The sequence below is a fragment of the Perca fluviatilis genome, chromosome 1 (genome assembly GCF_010015445.1).
Source record: "Perca fluviatilis chromosome 1, GENO_Pfluv_1.0, whole genome shotgun sequence".
In the NCBI taxonomy this organism is placed as follows: domain Eukaryota; kingdom Metazoa; phylum Chordata; class Actinopteri; order Perciformes; family Percidae; genus Perca; species Perca fluviatilis.
The window spans coordinates 25,012,580-25,038,005 of NC_053112.1; the positions used below are offsets into that span (position 1 = coordinate 25,012,580).

General features: G+C 41.0%; 1 protein-coding gene across 25 annotated transcripts in view; it reads right to left on the reverse strand.

The window, feature by feature from the left end:
* Positions 1 to 25,426, reverse strand: part of ptprdb (protein tyrosine phosphatase receptor type Db) — a 176,949-nt gene that overhangs the window by 18,466 nt on the left and 133,057 nt on the right. For 14 of the 25 annotated variants that reach the window (XM_039792249.1, XM_039792079.1, XM_039791910.1 and 11 more), the window contains 21 exons: positions 24,796 to 24,993; positions 23,732 to 23,857; positions 23,467 to 23,614; positions 23,236 to 23,381; positions 21,883 to 22,027; positions 20,695 to 20,997; positions 19,422 to 19,615; positions 15,659 to 15,685; positions 14,888 to 15,005; positions 13,924 to 14,511; positions 13,452 to 13,546; positions 11,644 to 11,900; positions 8,958 to 9,051; positions 7,826 to 8,050; positions 7,580 to 7,740; positions 6,342 to 6,353; positions 5,629 to 5,741; positions 5,468 to 5,509; positions 4,815 to 4,912; positions 2,874 to 2,997; positions 62 to 237 (listed from right to left, as the gene is read on the reverse strand). In XM_039792249.1, coding sequence (XP_039648183.1) covers positions 62 to 237; positions 2,874 to 2,997; positions 4,815 to 4,912; positions 5,468 to 5,509; positions 5,629 to 5,741; positions 6,342 to 6,353; positions 7,580 to 7,740; positions 7,826 to 8,050; positions 8,958 to 9,051; positions 11,644 to 11,900; positions 13,452 to 13,546; positions 13,924 to 14,511; positions 14,888 to 15,005; positions 15,659 to 15,685; positions 19,422 to 19,615; positions 20,695 to 20,997; positions 21,883 to 22,027; positions 23,236 to 23,381; positions 23,467 to 23,614; positions 23,732 to 23,857; positions 24,796 to 24,993 — 3,390 coding nt within the window. The remainder of the gene's footprint in view (positions 1 to 61; positions 238 to 2,873; positions 2,998 to 4,814; positions 4,913 to 5,467; positions 5,510 to 5,628; positions 5,742 to 6,341; positions 6,354 to 7,579; positions 7,741 to 7,825; positions 8,051 to 8,957; positions 9,052 to 11,643; positions 11,901 to 13,451; positions 13,547 to 13,923; positions 14,512 to 14,887; positions 15,006 to 15,658; positions 15,686 to 19,421; positions 19,616 to 20,694; positions 20,998 to 21,882; positions 22,028 to 23,235; positions 23,382 to 23,466; positions 23,615 to 23,731; positions 23,858 to 24,795; positions 24,994 to 25,426) is intronic. The other 11 variants (XM_039792536.1, XM_039792576.1, XM_039792527.1 and 8 more) reach the window with 3 other exon arrangements.

Consider the following 25,426-nt stretch of genomic DNA (forward strand, 5'->3'; position numbering starts at 1 on the left):
CTGTGATACCTTGTCCTTGCTGCCCCATACACCCATGTTATTCCATCCCCCTTTTTCTTACCCGTGACTTCTCTTCCAGCTTGGTCATCATTATAATGTTGGCCGTGTGCTGCTCCCAGACCATCCTCCAGAATTCACCGAAAGTCTCAGGGAGGGATCCCTGAGTGGCGATATAGGCATTCTGACGGCGGTAGCCATCAATATAGTTAGCATTGATGTAGTCACTGCCTGGGACACCTGCATAATCAGGAAAAAGTGGAAGTTACGGAGGACATTGAAAAAAAAATGGAAAGAGGTGTATGCAAGGTGAGGAGGAGAATGAATTGTGACAGGTAGAGAATAAACAGAGGGGAACAGGTGGGATAAATAGATAGCCACTGATGCTGAAATATATAACTATACATTTGTGCCTATCCTAGCCATATATATGATGAATGGCATCAGGGTTGAATGTTTCTGCACTGATCAAATGGAAACAGTATCCATCTGTGTAATTTTCTTTGCAGATGAACCTGATTCTTATTTTGATTCGCAGTGAAATAATCTATATAGATTATTTAATGTCTACTGCCATGAAAGCAGGTTTATGTCCCAGTAATAAAATTGGAGATCATTTGAGGTCATGTCAGGGAGATTAATGTTTTCACAGGGCCAAGCATCCTTTGGTGTTGGATTGTTCAGCCATCTTGTTTTATAATACATGCTAAGACGATCACGGGCCTAATCTGAGTATACTCTGGGTGTGTCGCTTTGAATGGCAATATGACTGTAAGTCCGTCTCTGTGTAAGACTCAGCTGACACTGCTTGTCCTGGAAGGGATTGTGTGTGTGTGTGTGTGTGTGTGTGTGATGTGAGAGACCATCTGTGTGTGTTTGATTTAGGATCAGTCCTGCTCATCTGGGGCCTAATACCATAATCCCAAAAATCACTGAGTCACAGCTCAAACGTGCACACATCGACTAAAACACCAAAGTACACACAGAGACATACACACAGACGTGTACGCGTGAATTTAGCTGTGACCCGATTCTGCCGAAGTGGGACACAAAACTCCTTTTGAGTCGTCTAATAGCAGTTTACATTTGAAAAGAAGAAGTCAATGAGCAAACCCCGACAGGAAGAAACTCCTGCAGCTGACTCTCTTCTCACAGCCATACTCCCAAACAGTTGTAAAAAAAAAAAAAATCATCAATTGCACACAGCGCAGACAAACAGACAGACAGATGCGCGCGCGCGCGCACGCACGCACGCACGCACGCACACACACACACACACACACACACACACACACACACACACACACACACACACACACACACACACACACACACACACACACACACACACACACACACACACACACACACACACACACTTAACACAGAAGCACAGGGTGTTTCCACAACTTATTTGAAATGGGATGGGGACAGACGGTATGAAGAGCTTCTAACATATGTTTATCAACCTTAGTCTTTAAAAGACAGCTTGGCTAAATGCTTTGATGTGCTCCAACTTCATTGCAAGAGACTGCAGCAGAAGCACTATGCAGATAAAACACACACACACACACACACACACACACACACACACACACACACACACACACACACACACACACACACACACACACACACACAGACACACAGACACACAGACACACAGACACACATACACTTCTAGTCACTTGGTGGCTAAACTGGCTTGGCTGAGAGTGTGTATTCATGCAGCATGTGTGGAGGAGACTGGGAGCAAAAGTGCATATCTGTGCTTGTGCACATTTTGGGCATGTGTTTTAAATCTATAGTCGAGTGTGTGTGTGTTCTCTTGTGTGTTGGACATGCTCAAGAGTATATGTGTTTTCTAAGCTGAAAGAAAGACAGACAGCCAGGGCTCCAGGACAGGCGGGGGTGGAAGGGCTGCTCACACATGCTCTGCCCAGATAAGGCTCATCTGTTTGGGCTTGGCCTCCCACTGCCTCCCTCTCTCCACATTGGAGCTGCCAGTTTCTCTGCCTCAGGTCTCTCCTAGCTAAAGTGGGTGAGTGTGCTTCAAAATGCACACTGAGAACAGGACTGTGACTATTTGTTCTTGTAATTTTAGATTGTTTAAAAAGACCAAATCCAGTAAAATGGGCACACCATTAAAATATATCAGGAAATAATAATTAATTTATCTCCAAAATGGTCAAGTTACAGACTATATAAGTTGTATGTGGTGACACAGTGGTTAGTGTTTGCACCCTGAAATCATCATTTTTTTATGGCTGATGCAGGAACAGCCCTTTGTATGTGTTCTATGAAAATTGGCAATAAAATGGAACTTTAGACTATTCATATCCCATCCATCATGGATAGCAGCTCCCTCTCTCTCACACTCTCACACACACACACACACACACACACACACATACACACACGTTCATACAGATACACTGAAACACACACGTACTTCTATACTTGATCACTCTGGTTGACACAATGCACTCCCCAGCCTCTATTCCCAACCTTAAGTATCACAACTACATGCCCAATAAATCTACCTTAGCCTTACCTTAAAAACCCTTAGCCTAATCTTAACCCTGAAACCAAGTCATAAACCTCAAACAGCCCTTTATAGGGAGTGACCAAAATGTCGTCACTTCTTAAAATGCCCTCACTCTCAACTGAGTCCTCACAAAGATAGAAGTACAAAAGCTCAGAGAGAGAGAGACACACACACACACACACACACACACACACACACACACACACACACACACACACACACACACACACACACACACACACACACACACACACACACACACACACACACACACACACACACACACACACACACACACACACACACACACACAGGCAGCGTGTCTTACCCTCAATGCTGGAGAGTATGACCCTGGAGTGATCATAGGCAATGACGTTAGCATAGCGGTTCTTTGGTTTGTTGACCTCCAAGTTGGAGTTCTCCCATGTGAACTGCTGACCAGGGTCGATGGACTACAAGATGCAAAAGACAAGGTCGAAGAACAAAAAGCAAACATCAACAGAAATAATGTATGTTAAAACTCCTGAATGTCCAATCTAATAATTCTCTAATAATATCATGCATATGCAGCGCCATAAGCTTAACCACTTAAAATTGAGTGTTGGCAAGGATGCTGTTATCTCTTAAAATAGATAGACAGACAGACAAAAACAGAAAATCTGCCAGCGCAGAAAATGAAATCTAGAAAAGCCAGAACTGGACAAGTCAATGCATCTGAGCTCACAGGCATTGTCCAGTGATGCTGCAGCAAAACCAGACCATTAGAAACCAAGAACAAATTGAAAATGAACAAGGTCTTATTAAACTTGGACAGGAATGTCGGCAAATACGATATCCCATTTCAAGAAACACTAGCGATGTAGGGACTTTCCGCTTTATAAAAAAACACAAAAAAACTAGCTACCAGAGAAAGATGATAAAAGCACAATAAATTCCTCTGGGAGAGAAAGGATGGTTGTGTTAGACCAACACATTAAGTTCCTGAAGGGTAATTACAGTGTAACCATCACTGTTAGCTGGGAGAGGCAGACATGAGGTCATTATGGGGCTGTCAATGGAGAGGGACGAAGAGGAGAGAGCCAGGGTAATTTAGCAATTTTGAATATTTTACAACACATAATTATGGTTTGGTTTGGGGAAAAATGGTACTGGTTGAGTGCATGCATGTATGTGTGTGTTTAAAACTGCTTTCCGCACACTGCCCAACATCATGTGTGTCTGATTATTACACCGCAATCATTTCTGGCCTCTCTCTCTCCCTCAATCCCTCCTCCATCCATCTCTCTCGTTGCCTCGTTAAGGGTTCAGCACCGAACAAAGCACACAGTCATGCAGAGAGAATGTGGGGCTCAACAGAGTGGTTCTAACTCACACCACAATTACATACAGCCTCTCCTTCACTGTCTCTTCCACCCTCCTTTAGCCTCTCTCCCAACGCTTTTCTCCCCTAAACATCCTCGCTCTGTTTTTCTACTCTTTGCATAATGTGTCCTTGTCCTCCTCTATATACGCATCTCTGTCACACACAATTTATCTCTCTCTTGTGGTAGCCAATTAGAACCTTATATCTGCCTATTCACCCAGAGGCCGTCGGTCTAAACTGATTTATTTTTTTGTGAGCAAAAGAAAAACTTTTTTACCCCTTTAATAACTCTCTGTGGAGCTCATTGTAATGCTAGCACTATTTGCTACACAGCCAGCGTGTTGGGTAATATTTCTACTGATTTGTTTTTTCTTATTTAGTGCCACAGTTCAGCTTACCATGTTCAGGCACATTGTTATCTCAAAGTACATGCCTTTTTAAATCCAAATTAACTGGGCTGCAAGTTGAAGGAAACTAATCAAGAAGCCTCTTTTTTTGTAGAGCCCACTTGCTTCCTGTATCTCTTGGTGAGTCTGCTCTCTTTCCTATCTCTGTTGCTCCTCTTTCTCTACCAAAGCATAGAAATAAGGGCTTGATAACCATCTCGCTGTAAGCAAACTCTCTTTGAGCTTGCAATTTCAATTTCCTTCTTATATTTGTATAGATAATGTCAAGACAGTAGAGAGAGGAAAATGCGCTTTATCTTGTATCGTTCTATGAAGACGAATCAAAATGCAACTTAGCTGTGAAGACTACGCAAGGCTCCATCTACAGCGCTCACCATTGAAATTGAAACTGAGCTTAAAAAAAGTGATGAGTCAATGATAAATATGTGTGTGACTGCATCAAAACCAGATGAATTTCCCAAGCTAAAGATTTTCAGGGACAGATAATCAGCATTCCTACCTCGTACTCTTGGGAGAACTTGAGATTGTCGTTTGCCTTGAGGCGCTCAGTGTGATCTGCCAGCTCAGAGATGGGGACGGGTGGGTGACTTGCCATGCCTGCCGAGCACAGAAACAGAAAAAATAGGCCATTTGGATAGATGTACAACTAAAGTTTTTGGAGGAAAATGTTAAGAGTTAGGATTCTCAGAGGTGTTGTTGTTTAGTGTTCTGTCCACAGTCAGCGGAGGAAGCAAATGGAGTGTTTTTTTTTGTTAAGTGACCATTTTCTCTCCAGGCAGACAGAGAGAACAATGTGCATGTTCTGAAAGTTACTGAGGCACAATAACATGTCCTCAGAGTATATGCACACTGCTGGTGAAGACAAAAAAAGACGATGACACAGGTGGTTAAAAATTTAGCATGTAAAAAGAAACAATTGGGATTTTTAAAGAAGTATTCCAGAGGCATTATGATGAAATGTTGTCAATTCAAGCAGCTTGATCCTATATGGGATGGGAGATTAGTTAGCATGGAACTGGAAAAGAGAAAGAAAGAAAGAAAGAAAGAAAGAAAGAAAGACAAAGAGAAAAAGATAGAAAATGAATGTGATAAGAAGGAAAACAATGACAACAGAGAGAAGAGAAGATCTATGACAGACTAAGACCAACTAACTTGACAAACGGCGATAACCGCGGTACACTGATACACGGTAGGCTGAAAAGGGAAACAACACCACAGTTAATACTATAAATACAACTAATATCTTAAGAATCACACATCACACTAAACCCGGTGTTTGTGCCTGTATGTGTATATAGCTGTGTCTAGTTTACCTGGAGTCTGGAAGTTAATTCTGCGTAGCTCCACAGGATCAGTGGGATGGTGGGACGACATGGCTTTGCTGCAGGGGAAACTGCTCTTCCTGCCTTCAGCCTCGGCCCTTTTCCTGGAATAACAGACATGATGCACCTCAGCCTGATGAACTGAAACCTTTTACTGCATGAAAAAGTGAATCTGGGAAAATATGGAGTTTATAAACTAACGCATAGCCTCAATTAATAATTAATTAATAAACGGACAAGACAATGCTAAATTTCCGAGAAAAACTGCATAAAATTGCTCCTTGGACAGTTACAGAAATAGCTGGAATTCTCAGGAAATTTCAAATTCAACCTTTGGTTGACTGCTGGTTTAGTGTTGCAGGTTTTTTATATGTTAATGACTGGCTGCTTTTTGTCACAGAAACTCCCAGGAATTTAAGTGAATCACATTTTCTTTGCTTTTACACTATATTTGGGTTTAAACCATCGACGTGAACAAAATAAAGCAGAGCAGTTGTTGTTGTTTCTTACTATGCATACTTACAATTTGCTTTTATGCCTTATATCTTTATCCAGTGCACTGTAGGTTACTTTAGAATCATCAAAGAAACATCAAAGTAATCCTTACTCTGCTGGGATCTATTATCTAAATTCTTTTGTAAAGGCTTTTCAAGTAAAATACCCCTGTAGGACAGAGGAAATGGTAATAGGTAGTGTTTGTTTACCTGTCAGGTTTGCTGGATCCAAACAGGGAGAAGAGCAGATAAAAGGACAGACAAGGATGAATAAAATTAGTGTCAAAAAACAAACACCAGAGACTAAACTAACATTGAACTCATAATTTTACCCCTCTTATTGAAAATAATCTAATCACTTTCTCAATACAATGTTAAGTTAAATAATAAATAAATAATAAATACCTTCTTTAGACACAGGGATAAACAGTGAATGTAAAGCTAACTGACAAAACTCTTCCTCTGATTTCTCACAACACTGCATACACAGCACCCTCTTCGATGTGTGACATCTAATAACATACTGGAAAAATGTTGCGGAGTGCAACTCAGCTACAGAGATATTAATGGCTGTGGATCGCCACTATTTACACTCTAGGGCTTATGAACTTTAGATTATTACCATCAAGGTTAATCATTTTGCAATGCCACATCACAGTCACAGCAATTATTCATGTGAATTAACAAAGCTCCAGCCAGCAGAACAGATGATTATCATGAATAATGCTAATGAGCGATAATGTTATCTTCCCCTATCTGTTATGCAACTTTGCTCTCTGTATATAGATTTTAAGAACAGATTACAGAAAACACACAATTAAATTTCTAAGAGAACTTGGGAGCTGAACTCAGATGTGATTAGTAAACAAACAGTCGGGACGTTAATTGTGTCGCCTGCAGCAGCACAGAATCACAATAAATATATCTTAATGTTAGTCCTGTATGTTGCATTAATAATGGAAACACATATTTGCACCAGCTGGACTTTGTTCAGTCTCAGCTTGGTTCTGAAGTCTTGCATTCAGTTTGTGGAAGAGTTAGATGGGGGCGAGGGGGAAATTAAGGTACTTTTTATAAAATCCTTAGCGCAAGATTGCCGAAATTTGCTCCTTCTTGGAGTCATAACTCATTCAAATCTGATCACACAGATAATGATAGACATATTGTTAGATTCAGTGTGATTAATGATATCATAATGATGATATCCATCGCAAATGAATCCATAAATCTGCTTAGAAATTATAGAACAAATGTAAACCTTACAACTCCTGAACTTGACTGGGAATCATCAATTTTTTTAAGTACTTCAGTACCAAAGTAATCCAGTGAAAGTCGTCTGTAATTCCAGTTTTCTGTCTCAATTTTGTCTGATTTGGGGCACACTGTGTCAGACTTTAAACAGCCCTGTCCTATATTAAACCTTACTGGCTCCATCATGCTGTCCTTACCTCTTGAAGAGGAGAATGGCGATGACGATGCAGACAATGAAGATGACAGCCAACACAGGCCCCACCACCCACAACAGGCCCTCTTCCTCATCAACGATTGGCTGAGGATCCACATCCGATGAGGTCACAGGATCAGAATAAGGGCTAGTGGCGTACATAGTCTGTAGGAAGACATGGTTCTATGCATTTAGACAAAAGTGCATTTGGATGGGTAAACTGTGTAGGTGTGTTTGTGTTTGTACTCACGTTCTCAGAGAGGTCAAGTAGCGCAAGCACAAAGAAAACATACTCCTGTCCATTCTGGAGTGGACGGTTGCGGAAGTCGCCATAGTTTCGCCCATCACCTAATGTAAATTCCAGGGGAAGGGTCTTAAAGTGAGCAGTAACATAGGCCCTAGGGTCTGATTGGGCAGCCTGTCTGCGGATGCGGAGGGCACGACTGACACTAGTCCTGTTGATCTCTTTCAGGAGCTAAAATGGAAGGCAGGGGTAAACAGAGGAGAGGGAGAAGGATAAAGATAATTAAAAAAAAGGTTTGACAGAAAAAAATGAGATAGTATAGAAAATTGGGAAATATTACATAACCACTGGTCATAATTTCCATCTCATATATGTCAAGTTCAAACAAAGTGCAACATCAAAGCTGATTAGACACTACAACAATTACATTTCTTGGATACAATAAAGGAAATGTAGTCATCCTTCTGCCATTGCCATTATTTTCCTAAAAAAATCTATCATTTGTCAATTTTGGGGATTTGTATTTCTGAGTTTTGATAACAAAATAAAACCTTGGAAAAGAAAGATGGTTTGGCAATTTTACCTCACACAAAAACCCTCATTAGTGAAGGAAGAATTGGCTGTATAGAGCATTATCACCTTAGCACAAATGTCTTCATCATCAATTGAATTGCTACCACATTTATCCATTGAAACAGTGGGCAGCATAAAAACTATATTGAAACTCATCTCACACACATGAATGAGCTTTTAGAACAGTGTAATGAGGTGATGAAGTCTTTAGAAAAAGGCAGTAAGTGTAATTGGATGGGAAATGTTTTGTGAAAGTATTGATTGGATTGAACAGGCATGGATGGCCAGGTCATCTACCTTTGCATAATAAGACTTAAAGATGCAATTACATTCAAAATACTTTATTGGTCCCTCAAGGGGCAATTTGAGGCAAGCAAGTTTGCAAACAAAAGTACACATAGACAATTAATTTACACACATAAAAAAACATCTAAAATACACACGGATTAATGGTAGTGGCCAGACCATATCTGGCCAACATGTGCCTTAGCTTATAATTAGCTCCTTATTATGACCATTAATTAGCTATTTAGTAGAATGGCCTCCTGTGTGCTCCATGTCTCACCTCATCCAGGTTCATCTGGTCGGGCTCCTCCCAGGGATTCAGGAACTTCCCTCCTCTCTGCTTCTTCAGTGGCACCACGACCACATAGTAACCCCTGAAACACAGCATGCACTGGGTTCAGGCTTAAGAAAATACACAATATAAACTAGGCTTTTTTCTTCTTCAATATGTCAGGAATAGTTTGGCATTTTGGGAAATACATGCATTTCCTTCTTCTCTGAGAGTTAGATGAGAATATATATACCATTCGCATGTCTGTACAATAAATATGAAGCTACAGCCGGCACCCAGTTAGCTTAGCTTAGCATTACTGGAAACGGACAAACAGTTAATTGGAAGGCAACAAAATCGGCTCACTTACTAATACACTATATCTCTTTTGTTTAGTTAGTTTAGTTCAGTTGTTTAATTACTGCTAATTACTAGCTGAAGAGGTGCTTGTAGGTGTATTTTGTTACCTTCCGACAGAGCCAGGCTAGCCGTTTCAAGTGCAAAGCTAAGCTAAGCAGTGGCTGGTGGTAGTTTCATATTTACCATACACCAGTGTCACTTTACTTTGTAACCAAAGTCTTCGAATTTATATTTTTTATTTTAGTCTTATATAACTTTTATTTATTTATTTTATTTCTCTATTTATCTGTTCTATCGCTGTCATTGTGCGGCTGCAAGAACCAAATTTCCCCTCGGGGGATCAATAAAGGTTTATCTTGTCTTAGCTTCATATTTATTGTACACACATGCAAGTGGTATTGATCTTCCCATCTACTGTAAGTCTCTGCAGGAAAGTGAGTAAGGATATTTCCCAAAATGTCAAACTATTCCTTTGGTCTTCTGCTTTAAAGAACTATGGAGTATTGTATTATTAATACAGTATATTTCTGCAGGAGAAGCTGTGACGCTACTTTAAATCTAAACTGTATTGTTGTATTTTGACCAGAGGAGCATGTCTGAAGCCACGTGTGACACAAAAACAATAATACCACTGGATCAAGGGATTTTTTAGAAGCAGTGAGACCATAAGCACCTGTCAAGTGATGAAGGCACAGAAACCAAAATCATCCATGTGTCCTCAACAGATGACTCACTCCAGCATTCCATGCTTGCACTTATGCACAGATGGTACAATTCAGAGTGTCGAGTGATACAGTAGAAAGTAGCTTATTTTTGTAAAATATGAGAAAATGAGAATTTATTACAGCTTTAAAGCTGAAACAGCAAGCAAGATAAAATGATGTGTGCTTCAATGCTGCAATTTTGCATTAAGAGAGATAAGTTGATCAATGTAGAAATCTGCAAAAAAACTAATCACATTTAAAAAAAATGCTTACAGTGTGTTTTATTATTGTCACCAAGTAATTTCAACATCCAACTGATTACAGTTTATACGATTTCTGATCTCTGATCTTGAATCAAGGCACCTAAAATGTGAAAGACTCTTGTCTCTGTAGCAGTGAAAGAGGAAAATGCTGTTTGGGACTCAAAGAACTCCCAAAACACTTCTGATGGGACGGACAAACTACAGGAAAATGGCTGTGAGTAGCAGTGGAGTGATTCAGGTTGTGCTTTAAGGCAGAAGGACCGCTTCCACTTGGTATCTATATTTGTTCTTGGTTATAAATGATCAGCTTTCATTTCGTCAATTGTGGGAGTTCTCAGATTTGCTTTGCTGCCAACTAAGAGAAATCCTTCCTGATAGACCAATAAATTAAAAGCAGCAGCAGGAGGAGGAAGAAGAAGTGGAATTGGAGCGTGTGTCAAGCGATATTTTTTTTTTAATCGTGATTAATCGCTGAATTTCTATAGTTAATCGCGATTAATCGCATGTTTTATCACATGATTAAAATTCTATTATTTTGCATTTCAGAACTGTTTTTAACTACATATTAACAATGGAAAGCAATTCTTACCAGTGTATCTTGATTGGGAATCAAATGAATGCAAGGGAAGTTACTTTATGAACTTGAACTTGTTTATTATTTATTTACTGTAAACAAAAGAAAAATGTGTGAATCTGTCATTATTGCACAATTCCTCCAAGTACCTAACAAAAAAAGTAAAAATCCCTATCCTTATCAAAGTCAATATAGTGTGCAGTAACTTCTAAATAATTTTGATTACTCACTGACGTCCAGTGATCACCGGTTAATGAGACAGCGTTTGCAGTTTGCAGCAGTTCCAGTTGGGCTGCTTTCTCTGTGGAATACCGGCTGTGTCTACGTGGGGCTGTTGTCCCCCTCGACGGCAATGTATAAGACGGGTCAGAACACGCCAACCGAAGATCCGAGTCTTCTACGATGCTGACAGGTCTGCAGTTAGTTGCCACCCATTTCGCAAGAGCTGTAGTAACTTTTTTGGATTTGGTTTCATCGACAGGTTGCCGAGTAGCACTCTCCAAAATAGTGCTTTGCCTGAGCCCACTAGCATCAACCTGAGTCACGTAAACTGTACTATGCTTAGCTCGTGGTGGTAGCTCAAGCTTGACGTGCTTCAGTTATATTTTAATTAGAAAATAAAAAACGCCATTCAGAATTGTGTTGCTGCTGCATTTCTCCATCATGTCTGCAGCCTGCAGCAGCAGGATGTGTTATGAGGCAGCTTCATGATAAGTAAAGGGTCAAAATAGTAGACATTACATTAAACCAAATTCTTTACTCTCACTCTCTTCACTCTCATCCATCATCACTACCTGACTTTGTCTGTGGTCTGCACCGTCGGTAGTTGCACAGTCACCATGCCATCAGCGTTGGTCTTTCCCACCACCGTGGGTTTGGTTTTTAGGATGTCTGGGGCGGTGGTGGCTGTGACGCGGTGCTGCAGACCCCCGGCGCTGTTGGCCCGGTTGGTAAGCAGAAAGGAGTACTGGGTGTCCGCCTCCAAGCCAGTGATCAGCTTCTGAGTCTGTTTCCCATCCACTTCCACAGACTGGCCCTTTCCATACAGGATCTGGACACGGGATAGGTCACATAGTTTGAGAGATAAATTGAATACGACACAAAACACACAATGCAGCACGTATTGTAAACTCTCAAATAGTGTCTAATGCTTTTATTTACCTTAACCAAAAGAACCAGGTGTTTATTTTACAGGGAGGTTATTAATTTGTAATTGTAGCTGTTTTATTGGTAATTGTTTTTATACTTTAGTGCAAAGCCTTCATGTTTTGGCCTGTTGTCTTGTAAACTGAACACCTCTATTTTACATCAAAAGCTTTCCAGCTGTTCAAGGAGCATTATGTGCTTGCAATACTTTATCAAACAGGAAATGTTAAGTGTCATTAACAGCAACCTAACACAGATAAAAAATGCAATAAATGATTGAAAACAATACATTATGCTGACTTGAGTGAGAACGGGTAATTTCATTCTCCCTCCGCCCCCCCATTCTTTATTTGCACCCTGCCTTTGTCTGTAAACCATTTGAGACCTGAGGCCTGTACTATGAAGCAAGATCAACATGCCCTGGATTCCTTTCAGTTATCCGGCTTCACCTAACCTAACCACCGCGGTCCCGCATAACCTGTATCACGACGGTGGTTAACAACTAGTTCAGTCAACCCAGGGTTTCCCAATCCAGCGGCGAGCGCGTTCACATAAAAGAGGCGGTGTTTGCGCCCAATCGACCAATCGCAAACATCTACCAGAGCCGCATATTATATATAAGAAGAGCAAATTATAATTCTACATAAATATGAAGAACACAGACTCGGTTTTACAGGGAAAATGCAATACAGTCGCTGCTTCCTAAAACAAGAGGACAGCTGGCAAAAAAATAGCCGACGGTGTAGATGTTTAAATCACAACTCCAATATCACTTCCCCATCAGTCAGGACCAAGATCTGACCATAATTACACTTGTGCTTTCCATAAACTGTCGTTGCTTTAGCCTTTTATTTCAGTTGCAACCCTGGCAGTGGGAAGCGATCGTGAGAGCAAATGAAAAATATAAAAACATAATTCAAACCGATGTGCGCAGTGGCGACACACGGCTCAAGTAGCCGATAGGCTATGTAATTCCCTCCCATTAAAATATATATATTTATTTATTTATAATATATTTCATAAAAATACCCATCAGGGAATGTTAACGGGGTTGTTGGTCTCTAAATGTTTTAACTTTTATGAGCGCACCCCTCTCTCCCCCTCCCTCTCTCTCTCTCTCTCTGCACAGAGCTCCGCCTGATCTTCTTTAAGAATGGTGACGCCGTTATCAATCGACCTATTGATTGGTCAGTAGGTGGTGCTTTAACACCGGTTGATCTCTGATCTCCAACTTAACCTGCTCCCGACCAGGTTAGGTGTTCAGCATGAGTTACCACGGCGATTGAACCCGATAACAACTGATCCACCTTCGTAGTACAGAAAATCCTGGGTTGAGCCTTAAGTTAGCTCGTTAACGCCAAATCCTGCTTCGTAGTACAGGCCTCAGGCCTTTGAATTCTGTTTTTCATTTTTATTTAACAACATTGAAAAATGACAAAATGCAAAATCTACTTACAGTGAATGGCTGGGCAGGGTTCTTGTCTCTGATCTCCCAGGACAGCAGAACAGAGCTCTTCATGGCAGCCTTTACTCTGAAGTTGGTGGCAAACACTAAGGTACAAAAAAAAAAAAACATGAATATGATTCCAAGCTCATTTATTCTCTCTACTGAACCACAAGTAATGGCCTTACCTGTGTATCATTCTCTAGTACCAGTCTCAAGCTAGCTATCTGCTCTGATCAACACACAGTGAGTGTGACTGGACAGGGAAACTCGCCCAAGACCCAAGACTCTTACCTTGCTTTGGGACGTTGGGACTAAGACTACAGTGACAAGACAACGAAAAAGGACACTTAGGATGTTGTCACCAGATGTTGTGTGTGTGCAAGTGGGACTTAGTGTGCACAATGTATGCACAAATGTATTGTTAGGAAGCATGTGTTGCATCCTGAGCAATGAAGATGGGTTGTTAGAACATGAATCCTACCTTGGTCTAGCCGCTGTGTCCTAAACTGGACACTGGGGCTAAACGGCCCGGGGCCAACAGCTGTGAACGCGCACAACCTGACATCATACACAGTATCGGCACTCAGACCCTCCAACAAAACACTCGACCCTGGAGCGGGCACCACAACTTCTGAGGCATTCCCTCGACTGTTTATATCCTTGTACAGAACTGAGTACTTAATAATTTTCCCATTTTGCTCAATTAGTGGGACTGATTTCCACGCCAGCCGGAGGGAGGTGGCAGAAGACTCCTCTAAGGTAATATGTTCTGGGTATCCACTTGGGGCATCTTCTGGAGTAGTCACCTCCATTACAGCCTCCTCTCCGTAGCCCATTTTGTTACGGGAAGAGAGTCTAAACACGTAGTTAGCTCCCTTATGGATGTCCTGAGCGGTGTAGCGGTTCTCCTTGGTGGGGATCTCCACCACCGTGAAGGGAAGGACGTCGATGTGGCCGAAGGTGAGGCGGTACCCCAGGAGCGGGGTCGGTGGGTTGGGAGGTGGGTACCACTGAAGCAGAGCAGTACCTGAATCAGTGACACTCACCGTCAGTTTGGGCTTTTCAGGCACTGGAAAAAGGGAAATAGGGAAAAAAAAAAAAAAAAAAAAAAAAAAAAAAGAGAGAGAGAGAAAGAGAAAAAAAAAAAAAAAAAAAAAAAAAAGAGAGAGAGAGAACGATAATAAGATAATTAGAGGATAATTGCAAAGCACATTATTCACAACCCCAAGCAAAGCTGCAAAATATGATTAATATGGCACCAAATGACTGGTTCCTTTCTGGCATATCAAGGTGTGATAGAGTGGAACATGAACCAATTCAATGATTTAATGGCCTCTAATGATCATAAATGAGGATTTAGTCTCAAAGATCGTTATTAGTTTTGTGTGTGATTTTGTAGTTCTATGTATTTCTGTTTGTGTGAGAGTCTGCGTCGACACACTTACGCGGCAGGGCGCTACAGACAGTAACAGGTTTGCTGCGAGCACCATCGCCCTTGGCAGTGTAAGCCCCCACTGATACAGAGTAGGCAGTGTCTGCCTTCAGGTCTCCAAGAACCACCTCCTGCAGAACAACAAAACAAATTGTTAGCTTCAAAAGGAAACTAATTCTATGTGCCTTTAGGACAATAAAAAAGTCTGTGTCAAATTGGTCAGAAAGGTAAAATTCTGTGCTTTTTGTCTGACAGTGTACCTGCACAGACAGTTATTAAGATCTTTTCTACACCAACAATACTCTCCCAGGCCAGGAAATACATTGTTCACCTAGCTGCTGCTTTTGGAAAATGTGGAGTGGATATGGTTTGTGATCATAAAAACAACTATATCTAATTATCTCAGTATCACAGCTCAAAATGTGGTCCATTTGCAACTAAAAATGTAATTTAACTACACAGACACTCAAAACTAGTTTAGATTTGTCTCCATCTAAACACTGAACTCAATATCTTCTTCATTTCTTGGTCTGTGGAAAGTAGAAATAATCATGGTATTTTGGCAATACCCACAAATGACTCATATCATCAGTTCTATGTGTTCTTCCAAGGTCCTTTATTACAAATCCTGGAGAGCACACACTGCAGAAATGAAAAAGGGACTTCCTGCTAGGTTTTAAGCCCTCACTCAGTCATAGGAGATTCACAATCTCATAAATATGACTCATCTGCTGTCTGTGCTTTGTTATCACTATTAAATAATATGTTTAAAGGGTTTACTCACATATTCAGCTGAGTCTTCATTTTCCCACTGAATGACGGAACAGCAGAGAGAAAAAGGAGAGAAAAACACAATTCTTATTTTTTGGGATATTTTTCTGAAAGACTTCGCACTCAAGTTTAATGCCATATAAGTATTAGTTTAAAATTATCATTATAAATAGATTTAGGTCCATTATATATATACACACTCTACTGGTCAAAAGTTTTAGAACACCCCAATTTATTTATTTTTTATTGAAATTTTAGCAGTTCAAGTCCAGTGAATAGCTTGAAATGGTACAAAGGTAAGTGGTGAACTGCCTGAGGTTAAAAAAAAGTAAGGTTACCCAAAACTGAAAAATATTGTACATTTCAGTATTTTACAAAAAGGCCTTTTTCAGGGAACAAGAAATGGGTTAACAACGTTAAGCTGTTCTGCAGCAATGGAGGTGGATCAGGCTTTGAAAGTTGGTGCTACCAACTCCCACAGGAGTTCCAACTTGTCTGGATTACTTACAACCCCCTCTGTTTGTATAAAAGTATTGTTGGAACACACTGTGGTACCATACCCTCGTGAGCATTATTTGAACAGTATTGTACTGCAGAAAGTAGTGTTGCTATAAAAATGGCGGGAAAAAGGCAATTAACAATGGAAGAGAGACAGACCATCATAACACTTAAAGGAATATTTCACCGCTGGAAAGCTGAATATATCTTTAAATTGGGTCACTTATGTAGTAGAAATGTGAAAAAAAATTGAAATTGGTGCCTTCTAGGCCGAGAAAAGCCAGAAAATGTGTTTTGGTCTTATATGGATGAAAAACACCAAATCCCAGAATGCACCTGCTTCGTTGCTTTGAGTCCACTCCAAGCCACGCCTACCGCTTGACAGACCGACAGAGGCTTTCAACTCAACTCAAGCGTGTTTTATTGTCATTTCAACCATATACACGAAAAAAACGTTTCATCGTTGACTCAAGTGGTGTTACACATTTAACATATATAAAAACGACATTATATAAAAACGACATAACGAAACAGGCTACATTTAGTACACACACTTTATAGGCTCCGTAAGTTCAGCTAACGCATACTAGCATTAGCGCTTGGTGGGCTGTAAACACCGAGCATAAACACAGCCGTGAATTAGTGTGTAATGTAGAATGGTCGGCATTTAACAGTCACAAACTCCACCAGCAGTTAGCAGTTAAATGGATACAAATCACCACATTTCTGCGCCACTCGGTGTTAACACAGCCCACCTCTTTTACCTGGCGACAGAGCATCTCTAGCTCGGAGGGCTAGCAGGCCTGGTAGCTGGACACTCCGGTACACTATTCAGGCAGGTTTCCACAACAACAAAAACACGTCAGTCTCTGAACTCACGTTGGGTGTGTCGTTGAAGTTGGATGTAGTCCAGTTTGTGGTCTAAATGAGCGGACACTTGCAAGCAGGATCCGTAAAGTTCAGCTAACGCATACTAGCATTGGTGTAGCTAAACACAGAGTATAAACACAGCCGTGAATTAGCGTGGGATGTCGAATGGTCGGCATTTAACAGTCTCAAGCTCCACCAGCAGTTAGCAGTAGCTAGTTGGATTTTATTTCTACACCAGTCCGTTTAACACAGCCCACCTCCACGGGCCGGCGAGAGCAGCCTGGTAGCTGGATAGTCCCGGTTCCGGTACACTGTTGTTCAGGCATGTTTCCACAACAACAAAAACACAGCAGTCACTGAACTCACGTTGGGATTTTCGTTGAAGGAGGATGTAGTCCAGCTTGTTGTTTAATGAGCAGACACTTGCAAGCAGGATGGCTGGGACAGGTGGACAGCTAGCGTTAGCTTTCCACCTAGCCGATGAGGATGTCCCCTAGCCGGCTAGCGGCATTGAGCGACACCGCTGGTCTCCGTGCAGGCAAAGCTCACGTAGTGTGCCGAGTATTGCGTCTGTAATAACGTTTCCTCCATATTCTCCGATCTGTACCGATGTATCCCGGTGGTACACACGTCCGGTAGTTTGAATGCAGATAATTGTTGTAAATGTTTTCTGCTGAAAACCGAAAGCCTGTTTAGCGAAGATTCAAGATGGCTGACAGTCGTTTTCATTCGGAATACCTCGGCCAGACTCGGCAGTCCAACCCCTGTGGGCGTGTTGAAAACATACGGAAGTAGATCCTACTACTGGCTGTAGTCCTTTGCCTCTGGCCCAAAAATCTTCCAATGACGCAAAAATCGTCATTTTACGTCATCGGAAGATTTTTTCCAGGCCCCAAATGCAGAAATCTCTCGTCTCAGGGGGACATGAGGGAGGGAGGCACGGTCATTCAGAAATACTATCGGGTTTCTACTGATACAAAGCTGAATGCTAAATCGGTGAAGTATCCCTTTAAGAATGTTGGTCTTTCCAACAGAGAAATTGCGAAGAAAGTCAAGGTGTCAGTGAGTACAGTATTCTTCACCTTACAGTATTCAACTGTAAAGAGAAGACTTCGAGCTGCAGGTTTGATAGGTTGAGTTGCAGCAAGAAAGGCATTGCTAAGACGTCAGAATAAGAAAAAGAGGCTTGCCTCCATCGTCAATGGACTACTGAAGACTGGAAGAAGGTGTTATGGACTGATGAATCAAAATTTGAAATCTTCGGTTCATCATGCAGGATTTTTGTACGCCGTTGAGTAGGCGAAAGGATAGTTCCTCAGTGTGTGACATCAACTGTCAAACATGGAGGAGGAAGCGTGACGGTCTGGGGCTGTTTTGCTGGATCCAGGGTCGGTGATTTGTACAGAGTGAAAGGCACCCTGAACCAAAATGGTTACCACAGCATTTTGCAGCGCCATGCCCTCAGTTATGCGCCTAGTTGGTCAGGGGTTCATCCTACAGCAAGATAATGACCCAAAACATAAGTCCAAGCTATGCCAGAACTATCATAGGAAAAAAAGAACAAGATGGTAAGCTTAAAAACATGGAGTGGCCAGCACAGTCACCAGACTTAAACCCCATTGAGCTGGTTTGGGATGAACTGGACAGAAAAGTGAAAGCAAAGCAACCTACAAGTGCCACACATTTATGGGAACTTCTGCAACAGAGTTGGGAAGAACTTTCTGAAGAATATTTGATTTCCATTGTAGAAAGAATGCCACGAGTGTGTTCAGCTGTTATATCTGCCAAAGGGGGCTACTTTGATGAGTCAAAAATGTAGAATACATTTTGGTTTATAAATTGATTCCATGATTTCTTTTTTAACGTAAATTGTTCATTTGTTCTATTATTTCATTTCAGAGTACAATAAGACATTGAACTGCATGAATTTCAATAAAAACCTGAAAAAATTGGGCTTTTGACCAGTAGTGTGTGTGTAAGTGTGTGTGTGTATATATATATATATATATATATATATATATATATATATATATATATATATATATATATATATATGTATATGTATATATATATATATGTATATATAAGATGAGAAGAAAGATACTGCTCTCATATCTGTGAGTTAAATATGAGGCAAAAAGTAATATGGCAAAAATATTTAGCTTATCTACAGTAAAACTACCTAGATGGCCCCATACTGGCTCTCTCTAGGTACCAATGTGCTGAGGGAGCTCACAAGTTCTTCATGGCTCTATTGAAACTATGAAATGAATATGATCATTTACAATAAATATGACTGTATTAGTTTTCTAGTGTATAGAGTTGTAAGTATGATTTTATAAGGCATTCATAGAACAGTTCCTGAAACAGTTGATTATAAGGTGTAAGAGAATATATGTTAGTGTTACCTGAGAGTCCTCTATGAGGATGTCCTTGATGAAAGGCTGACCCTGAGGTTCTCCGTAGTTCATCCTCACATAGTGGACTTGGTAGCCTCGGATCTGACCGTGCTGCCGTTCGGGCGCCGGTGCTCGCCATTTCACCCTAACGGCCGAGGCGTTCATAGTCTCTGCCTCCACCCCTCGCGGAGGACCACTTGGAACTAAAAATGCATTTTGGGATAGAGGTCAAGGGTCACAGATGATGGGCACTCAGACCTTCACTTTTTCTAATCAAAAATATATTGGTTTCAGGGGAGGTTACAAAAAATAGAACCCTCCAAAAAGTCTAAAAATGTTCTGATGTCTGGGAAAAAAGTCAAAATAGTAAAAAATGAGTGCTTGAGGAAAAACATGGAGGAAAAAAGCAGTGGAGGATAAGAAGCAAATGTAAAGAAAGATAAGAATGGCAGATAGAAAAGGATTTGTTGCCATGGGCAGATAAACAGTGGCAGGCAGTCAAAGAGAAAATACTGTTATCAAGAAAAACCTCTTGTGCTGCCAAGAACCCCCAAAAAAAAAAAAAAAAAAATATATATACTAAGAGAAAAAAATTCTGGAATGTCTCCAAACTGGAAAACATGGAGACGTTGGGAGTATGAGATATTAAGCATGAATATCAAAAATATTGCTGACATATTACAAATTACTCAAAACACAACAACATAAATTGATTAAAAGTAGATTAAAGATATTCACATAATTCGAGGGGAGTTGGAAGGGCAGACGGTCTGTGAGAAAAGCCAAGGTGTGGAAAGGCCAAGGTACAGCTACAGCCAAAGGGGTTTTTTTGGTATTGTTAGTGGAGAATATAGTGAGAAATCCCAACCATCCCTTATAAAAAAAATAGGGGATTTAATAAGAAAGGGGAAAAGTGCGGAAAAAAAGATGCGGGTAAAAAAAGGGCTTAAAAAGTGTTGCTGGAGAAAAAAGGGTTGCTGTTGACAAGAGAAAGCAGTGGTGAGGGTGTAGCAGGAGGAGATTTCCGCATGTAAGAGGTTTCTGGCGGTTATAAAGGAATAAAGGAGAGATTTTCAAAAGTAGAGGGTCTGACAGTGGTTCTCAAGTGCATCACCCGTTGAGATTGCAGCTCAAGGATAGACAAAAGGCCTATCTGGCCAGTGAAATAAACTTGCTGTTAGTTTAGGGAGCTTTCACCTCAGTAGTGCTATGTTAGTGAGGTAGCCATTGTTAGTGGGGCGGACCATCCTAAAACAGGCAGGGGGTTTGTTTGGGAACATACCATCTTCCTCGGTGCGGATAAGCAGCTGTAAACTCTCTGGTCCATCCCCAGCTTCCGTCTGCGCCCGTACCGTTATGCCATACTCTGTCCATTTCTCCAGGTTTTCCAGGAGATACGGAGAACTTCCCAGAAGAATTCCATCAATTCTTTTAGACACTTTGTTGCCCTCGGTAGTGGAGTACTGGATGGAGTATCCTGTAATGATGCCATTCTGAAACTCCAGAGGAGGTGGAGCCCAACTTACCAGGATGCTGGTAGAACTGGGACTGGTGCATGTGATGTCCTGGGGAGGAGCTGAAGGAACTGATTGGCCAGTTTTGAGGATGCACAGTAGGGGTTGTTTGGGTAAATGTTATTTGGTCGTGTGTGCAAGTTGTTATTGGTGGGTGGAGAGGTGAGGAAGTGAGGTTTGCCGTGAAGGAATGGGGATGAAATTGAGCGGACGAAAGACAGAGAACAAAAGACAAAGAAACATAAAATGAAAACAAAACACTGGAGAACAGAAAGCTCCTACGAAAAATGACCCTGTGACTAGAAAGCAAGATGGCTGAATAATGGGTGTCAACTTCTGTTTGGTAGAAATGTTTGATTAATGAAAACGAGTGAATGATTGAAAAGAGATGGAACACAAAAACACTGACTAGAGCTTTAACACACAAACATACCTTCCCATAACTTACTTGTCCTTACAGCCTACCCAAGCCTCTGTGATCCATGATGGAGCGCTCATCTCTATCTAGCTTCTCTGGCTTCTTACCTTGTTTTTAGTGATTCTCTTACAGACCTCAGATTATTAGCCAACAAATTAAGAATTGTTTTTTCAGCTGCCAATCGTCGATAAACTGTCTGGTACTATATTATATATAGGATTAAGTTCTGGGAATTATTTATCTAATAATACATTTGTTGAAATATCAAATCTGAGGTCAGTGAAGGTCTGGATTCATGACGGCCCCATTATGACAATGCAAAAAAAGTAATTTGCCAAATGTCTTCAGAAATACTGTGTGTTAACATCCAAATCTATGATGGTCAGATTGGGCATTTCATGTATTTGTGGTTCAGTTTCTATGTCAGTTCCAATTTTTGCATTGTCAAAATTAAAACCTCTCTCTCTCTCTCTCTCTCTCTCCCCCTCTCTCTCTATTCCACACAAACACACACAGCAGTATTTGTGGTGGGACCTACGTGTCTGTGGTGTGTCGATGGACACATCGTTGGTATACGCCCCAATTCCATGCTTGCTCCTGGCAGCCAGCTGGAAGGTGTAGGTGGAGAAAGGCTTCAGGTTGTTCAACAGGTAGGAGGTGGTCGGCTCAAAGGTGACCTTTTTCTGAAAAAAAACAACATAAAGACAGCGGGACAGTGGAAGACATCAAGTTGTGAGAAAAACAATATAACATGGTTGTAATAACAACTTGTTCAAAAAGAGCATCTGTTATAGAGATTTTGATATTAGGATCAACTGATCTTATGTTAACCCCACCCTTCTATCTTTCAATCTGTTATTACCCATACATTGATTTAAAACTTGTTTTAAATGCAGATAAAACTAAAGTCATGCTTTTTTCAAATTCAAAATTTAAATCAAATCTGCCCTCAATCCTCACTTCTCATGGTACAAAAATTGAATGTGTATCTAAGTACAGATATCTTGGTATTTTAATTGATGAATCTATTTCTTTTACCCTTCATATTGAGCAGCTAGCTAAAAGATTAAAACTTAAACTAGGGTTTTATTTCAGAATCAAATCCTGCCTCTCGTTCGAATCTAGAAAGAGGCTGGTCAATGCCACTTTTATGTCTGTACTTGACTATGGTGATGTTTTATACATGCATGCTTCCTCTAAAAGTTTACATGCACTGGACACTGTACACCATGGAGCTCTGAGGTTCATCACTGGTATGAAAGCCCTCACTCACCACTGTGATCTATATGAACGTGTTGGATGGCCTTCTTTAACAACACGGAGACTTCAACACTGGCATACTCTCATATACAAGGCTATTTTAGGTCTCCTTCCATCCTACCTTCTGACCTATATCAATGTAAACAGTACTGGGACTTACAATCTTTGTTCCCAGGATCTTTTCCTTCTGTCTAAGGTTAGAACTGAGCTGGGGAAAAAGGCATTTAAGTTTGCTGCTCCCTCTGCATGGAACAAGTTACAGAAATCCCTGAAACTTACTAAACTGGTCTCAGTGGTCGCTTTTAAGAGGATGTTGTTTAACTTGGAGGGAATGACATCTGGCTGTAGATGTTTTACCTGATGTGTTTAGTATTCTGGTTGACTCTGAGGGATTTGCTGTTTCAGTTGTTTTATGTTCTTAGTGTTTTTGTGTATTTTGTGTTGGCGTGTATGTGTGGTTGTACTGCTGCCTGCCTTGGCCAGGACACTCTTGAAAAAGAGATTTTTAATCTCAACGAGTTTCTTCCTGGTTAAATAAAGGTTAAATAAAAAAATAAAAAAAATACATGTGTTAGTCCAGCAAAACAGTCCTCTCAGCTACCAATCCGTCTGTCTCTCTCTCTTATCTTACCTCCTCTGTGTCATCAGCTCGACGGTAGACCAGTTCATATCCTGTGATCTGGTTGTCGGGGCCACCCTGGGGTGGGGCCACCCAGGACAACAGGATACTGGTCTCAGACTTGGCCTCACCCTTAAATTCTGAAGGTTGGGATGGAACTACAGAGTTGAGGAAAATAAGGATAAGTAAAACCAAGTAAAGACATTTTTTTATGACACCCCTCTCTTGCTTCCTGTCTCTTACCTCCAGTCTTGGCTATAATCTGCAGGTCCTGGGACAGGGGTCCGTCTCCTACAGAGGTGAAGGCCAGCACTCTGATGTAGTAAGTCTTGTTGGGAGTCAAACCCTGGATGGTAATGAAGTTGGCGCTGCGCACCATCTGCTTCTCCCACTGCACAACACACAAACCGAGGCATGAATGCAAGCAGACACACAGATGCACACTTATGTATTAGACACATGTAGACAAGGCAAGATAGTCAGCTGTGATTCATAAACAGGTACACACCTGGTTGACTGGTAGCGTGTTGTCTGAGGTGTAGTAGACTCTGTAGCCCACCACCTGTCCATTAGGTTCCTCTGGTTCATCCCAGTGGATGATTGCTGTTGTGGTGCTCAGCATACGACCCCTGACCTGCAGGGCAAACATAAAGAACTTCAGCAACGCTGCACTGGGATATAAATGTCATTTCACTGGAGTTTTTTAGAATACATTTTTGTTTGTTTTTTTGAGAATTAAAGGTAACTTAAGACTAGTGTTTAAAAAGTACACACTGTAAGATTTATAATAATAATAATAATAATACATTTTATTTATATAGCGATTGCGGCAGTGGAGCAGGTCTGTGAGGTAGGAAGGAGCCTGGTTATGGAGGGCTTTGGGAGTAAGGAGGATGACTGTGAATTGGATGTATTGGGGAACAGCGACCTAGTGGAGATTCTGGAGGACAGGGGTGATGTGGTCACGGGAGTGGGTGTGGGTGAGGAGGTGTGCATCAGAGTTTTGGATGTATTGAAGTCTATTTAAGGCTTTTGCAGTTGAACCATAGAGGATGCTATTGCAGTAGTTGATTGTGGAAGTGATGAAGGCGTGTATCAAAGTTTCGGCAGCAGAGAATGTGAGCGAAGGGCGGAGACGGGCAATGTTTTTTGAGGTGGAAGAAGGCAGTTCTGGTTATTTGGTTGATGTAATTTTCAAAATTGAGGTTGCTGTCGAAGATGACTACGAGGTTACAGATGTGTGGGGATGGAGACAGGGTGGAGTTGTTGACAGTAGTTGTGGGTGTTCTTTGTGAGGGACATGTTACGCACTGTAATGCAGTCAAAATAACAGGCAGCTAATCATACTGCACTGTATAACAACCAAACTATAGGTGAAGTTATTGTCAGAGAAACAATAACAACAGATATAAAAAAAAAAAAAGAAAACGGCAAAGAATTAGTCAACTTGTTATTCGTACAGTACCAAAATTGCATATTTGAATATCACATTTTTACTGGCAGATGATAGGTGCAGTATCACTGTAACAATAGCATTTTTATGAATTTGCTTTTGTCCAATCAAACCCTGACCTGTCGAGGAGGCGAGGAGGGGGCCTGCTCTGCTGTGCGAGCCTCCACCACCTCGCTGGAGGGGCCCTGGCCAATGGTGTTAACGGCCGCCACCCGAAAGTCGTAGTGGGAGTATGGGCTGAGGCCGCCTACGCTGTAGCGCGTTGTGGCGATGCCATCAATCTCTTTATAGGGGTCCTCTGACCCTTTGGCACGGTGCTGGAAGAAGCAAGAGAGGAAGAGGGAAGAGAGAGAGGAAGAATATACTGATTTAAAGCTGTATTAAATAACTTTGTACAGAGAAAGCTCTATCTATCTATCTATCTATCTATCTATCTATCTATCTATCTATCTATCTATCTATCTATCTATCTATCTATCTATCTATCTATCTATCTATCTATCTATCTATCTATCTATCTATCTATCTATCTATCTATCTATCTATCTATCTATCTATCTATCTATCTATCTATCGAAGGGGATTTTTTGCAAAAAGTGAAAGGCCCAGAGGCCAGAGAACATCTGACTCCATGAATCTTTTTAAGTTCTAATTCCCCGCGTATTCGTTGATGACCTAAATGACCAGAAACCTTAAAGACTCACTGAGACGAATAAAGTTAACACTTCTTTAGTAACAGTGTTTTAAGAA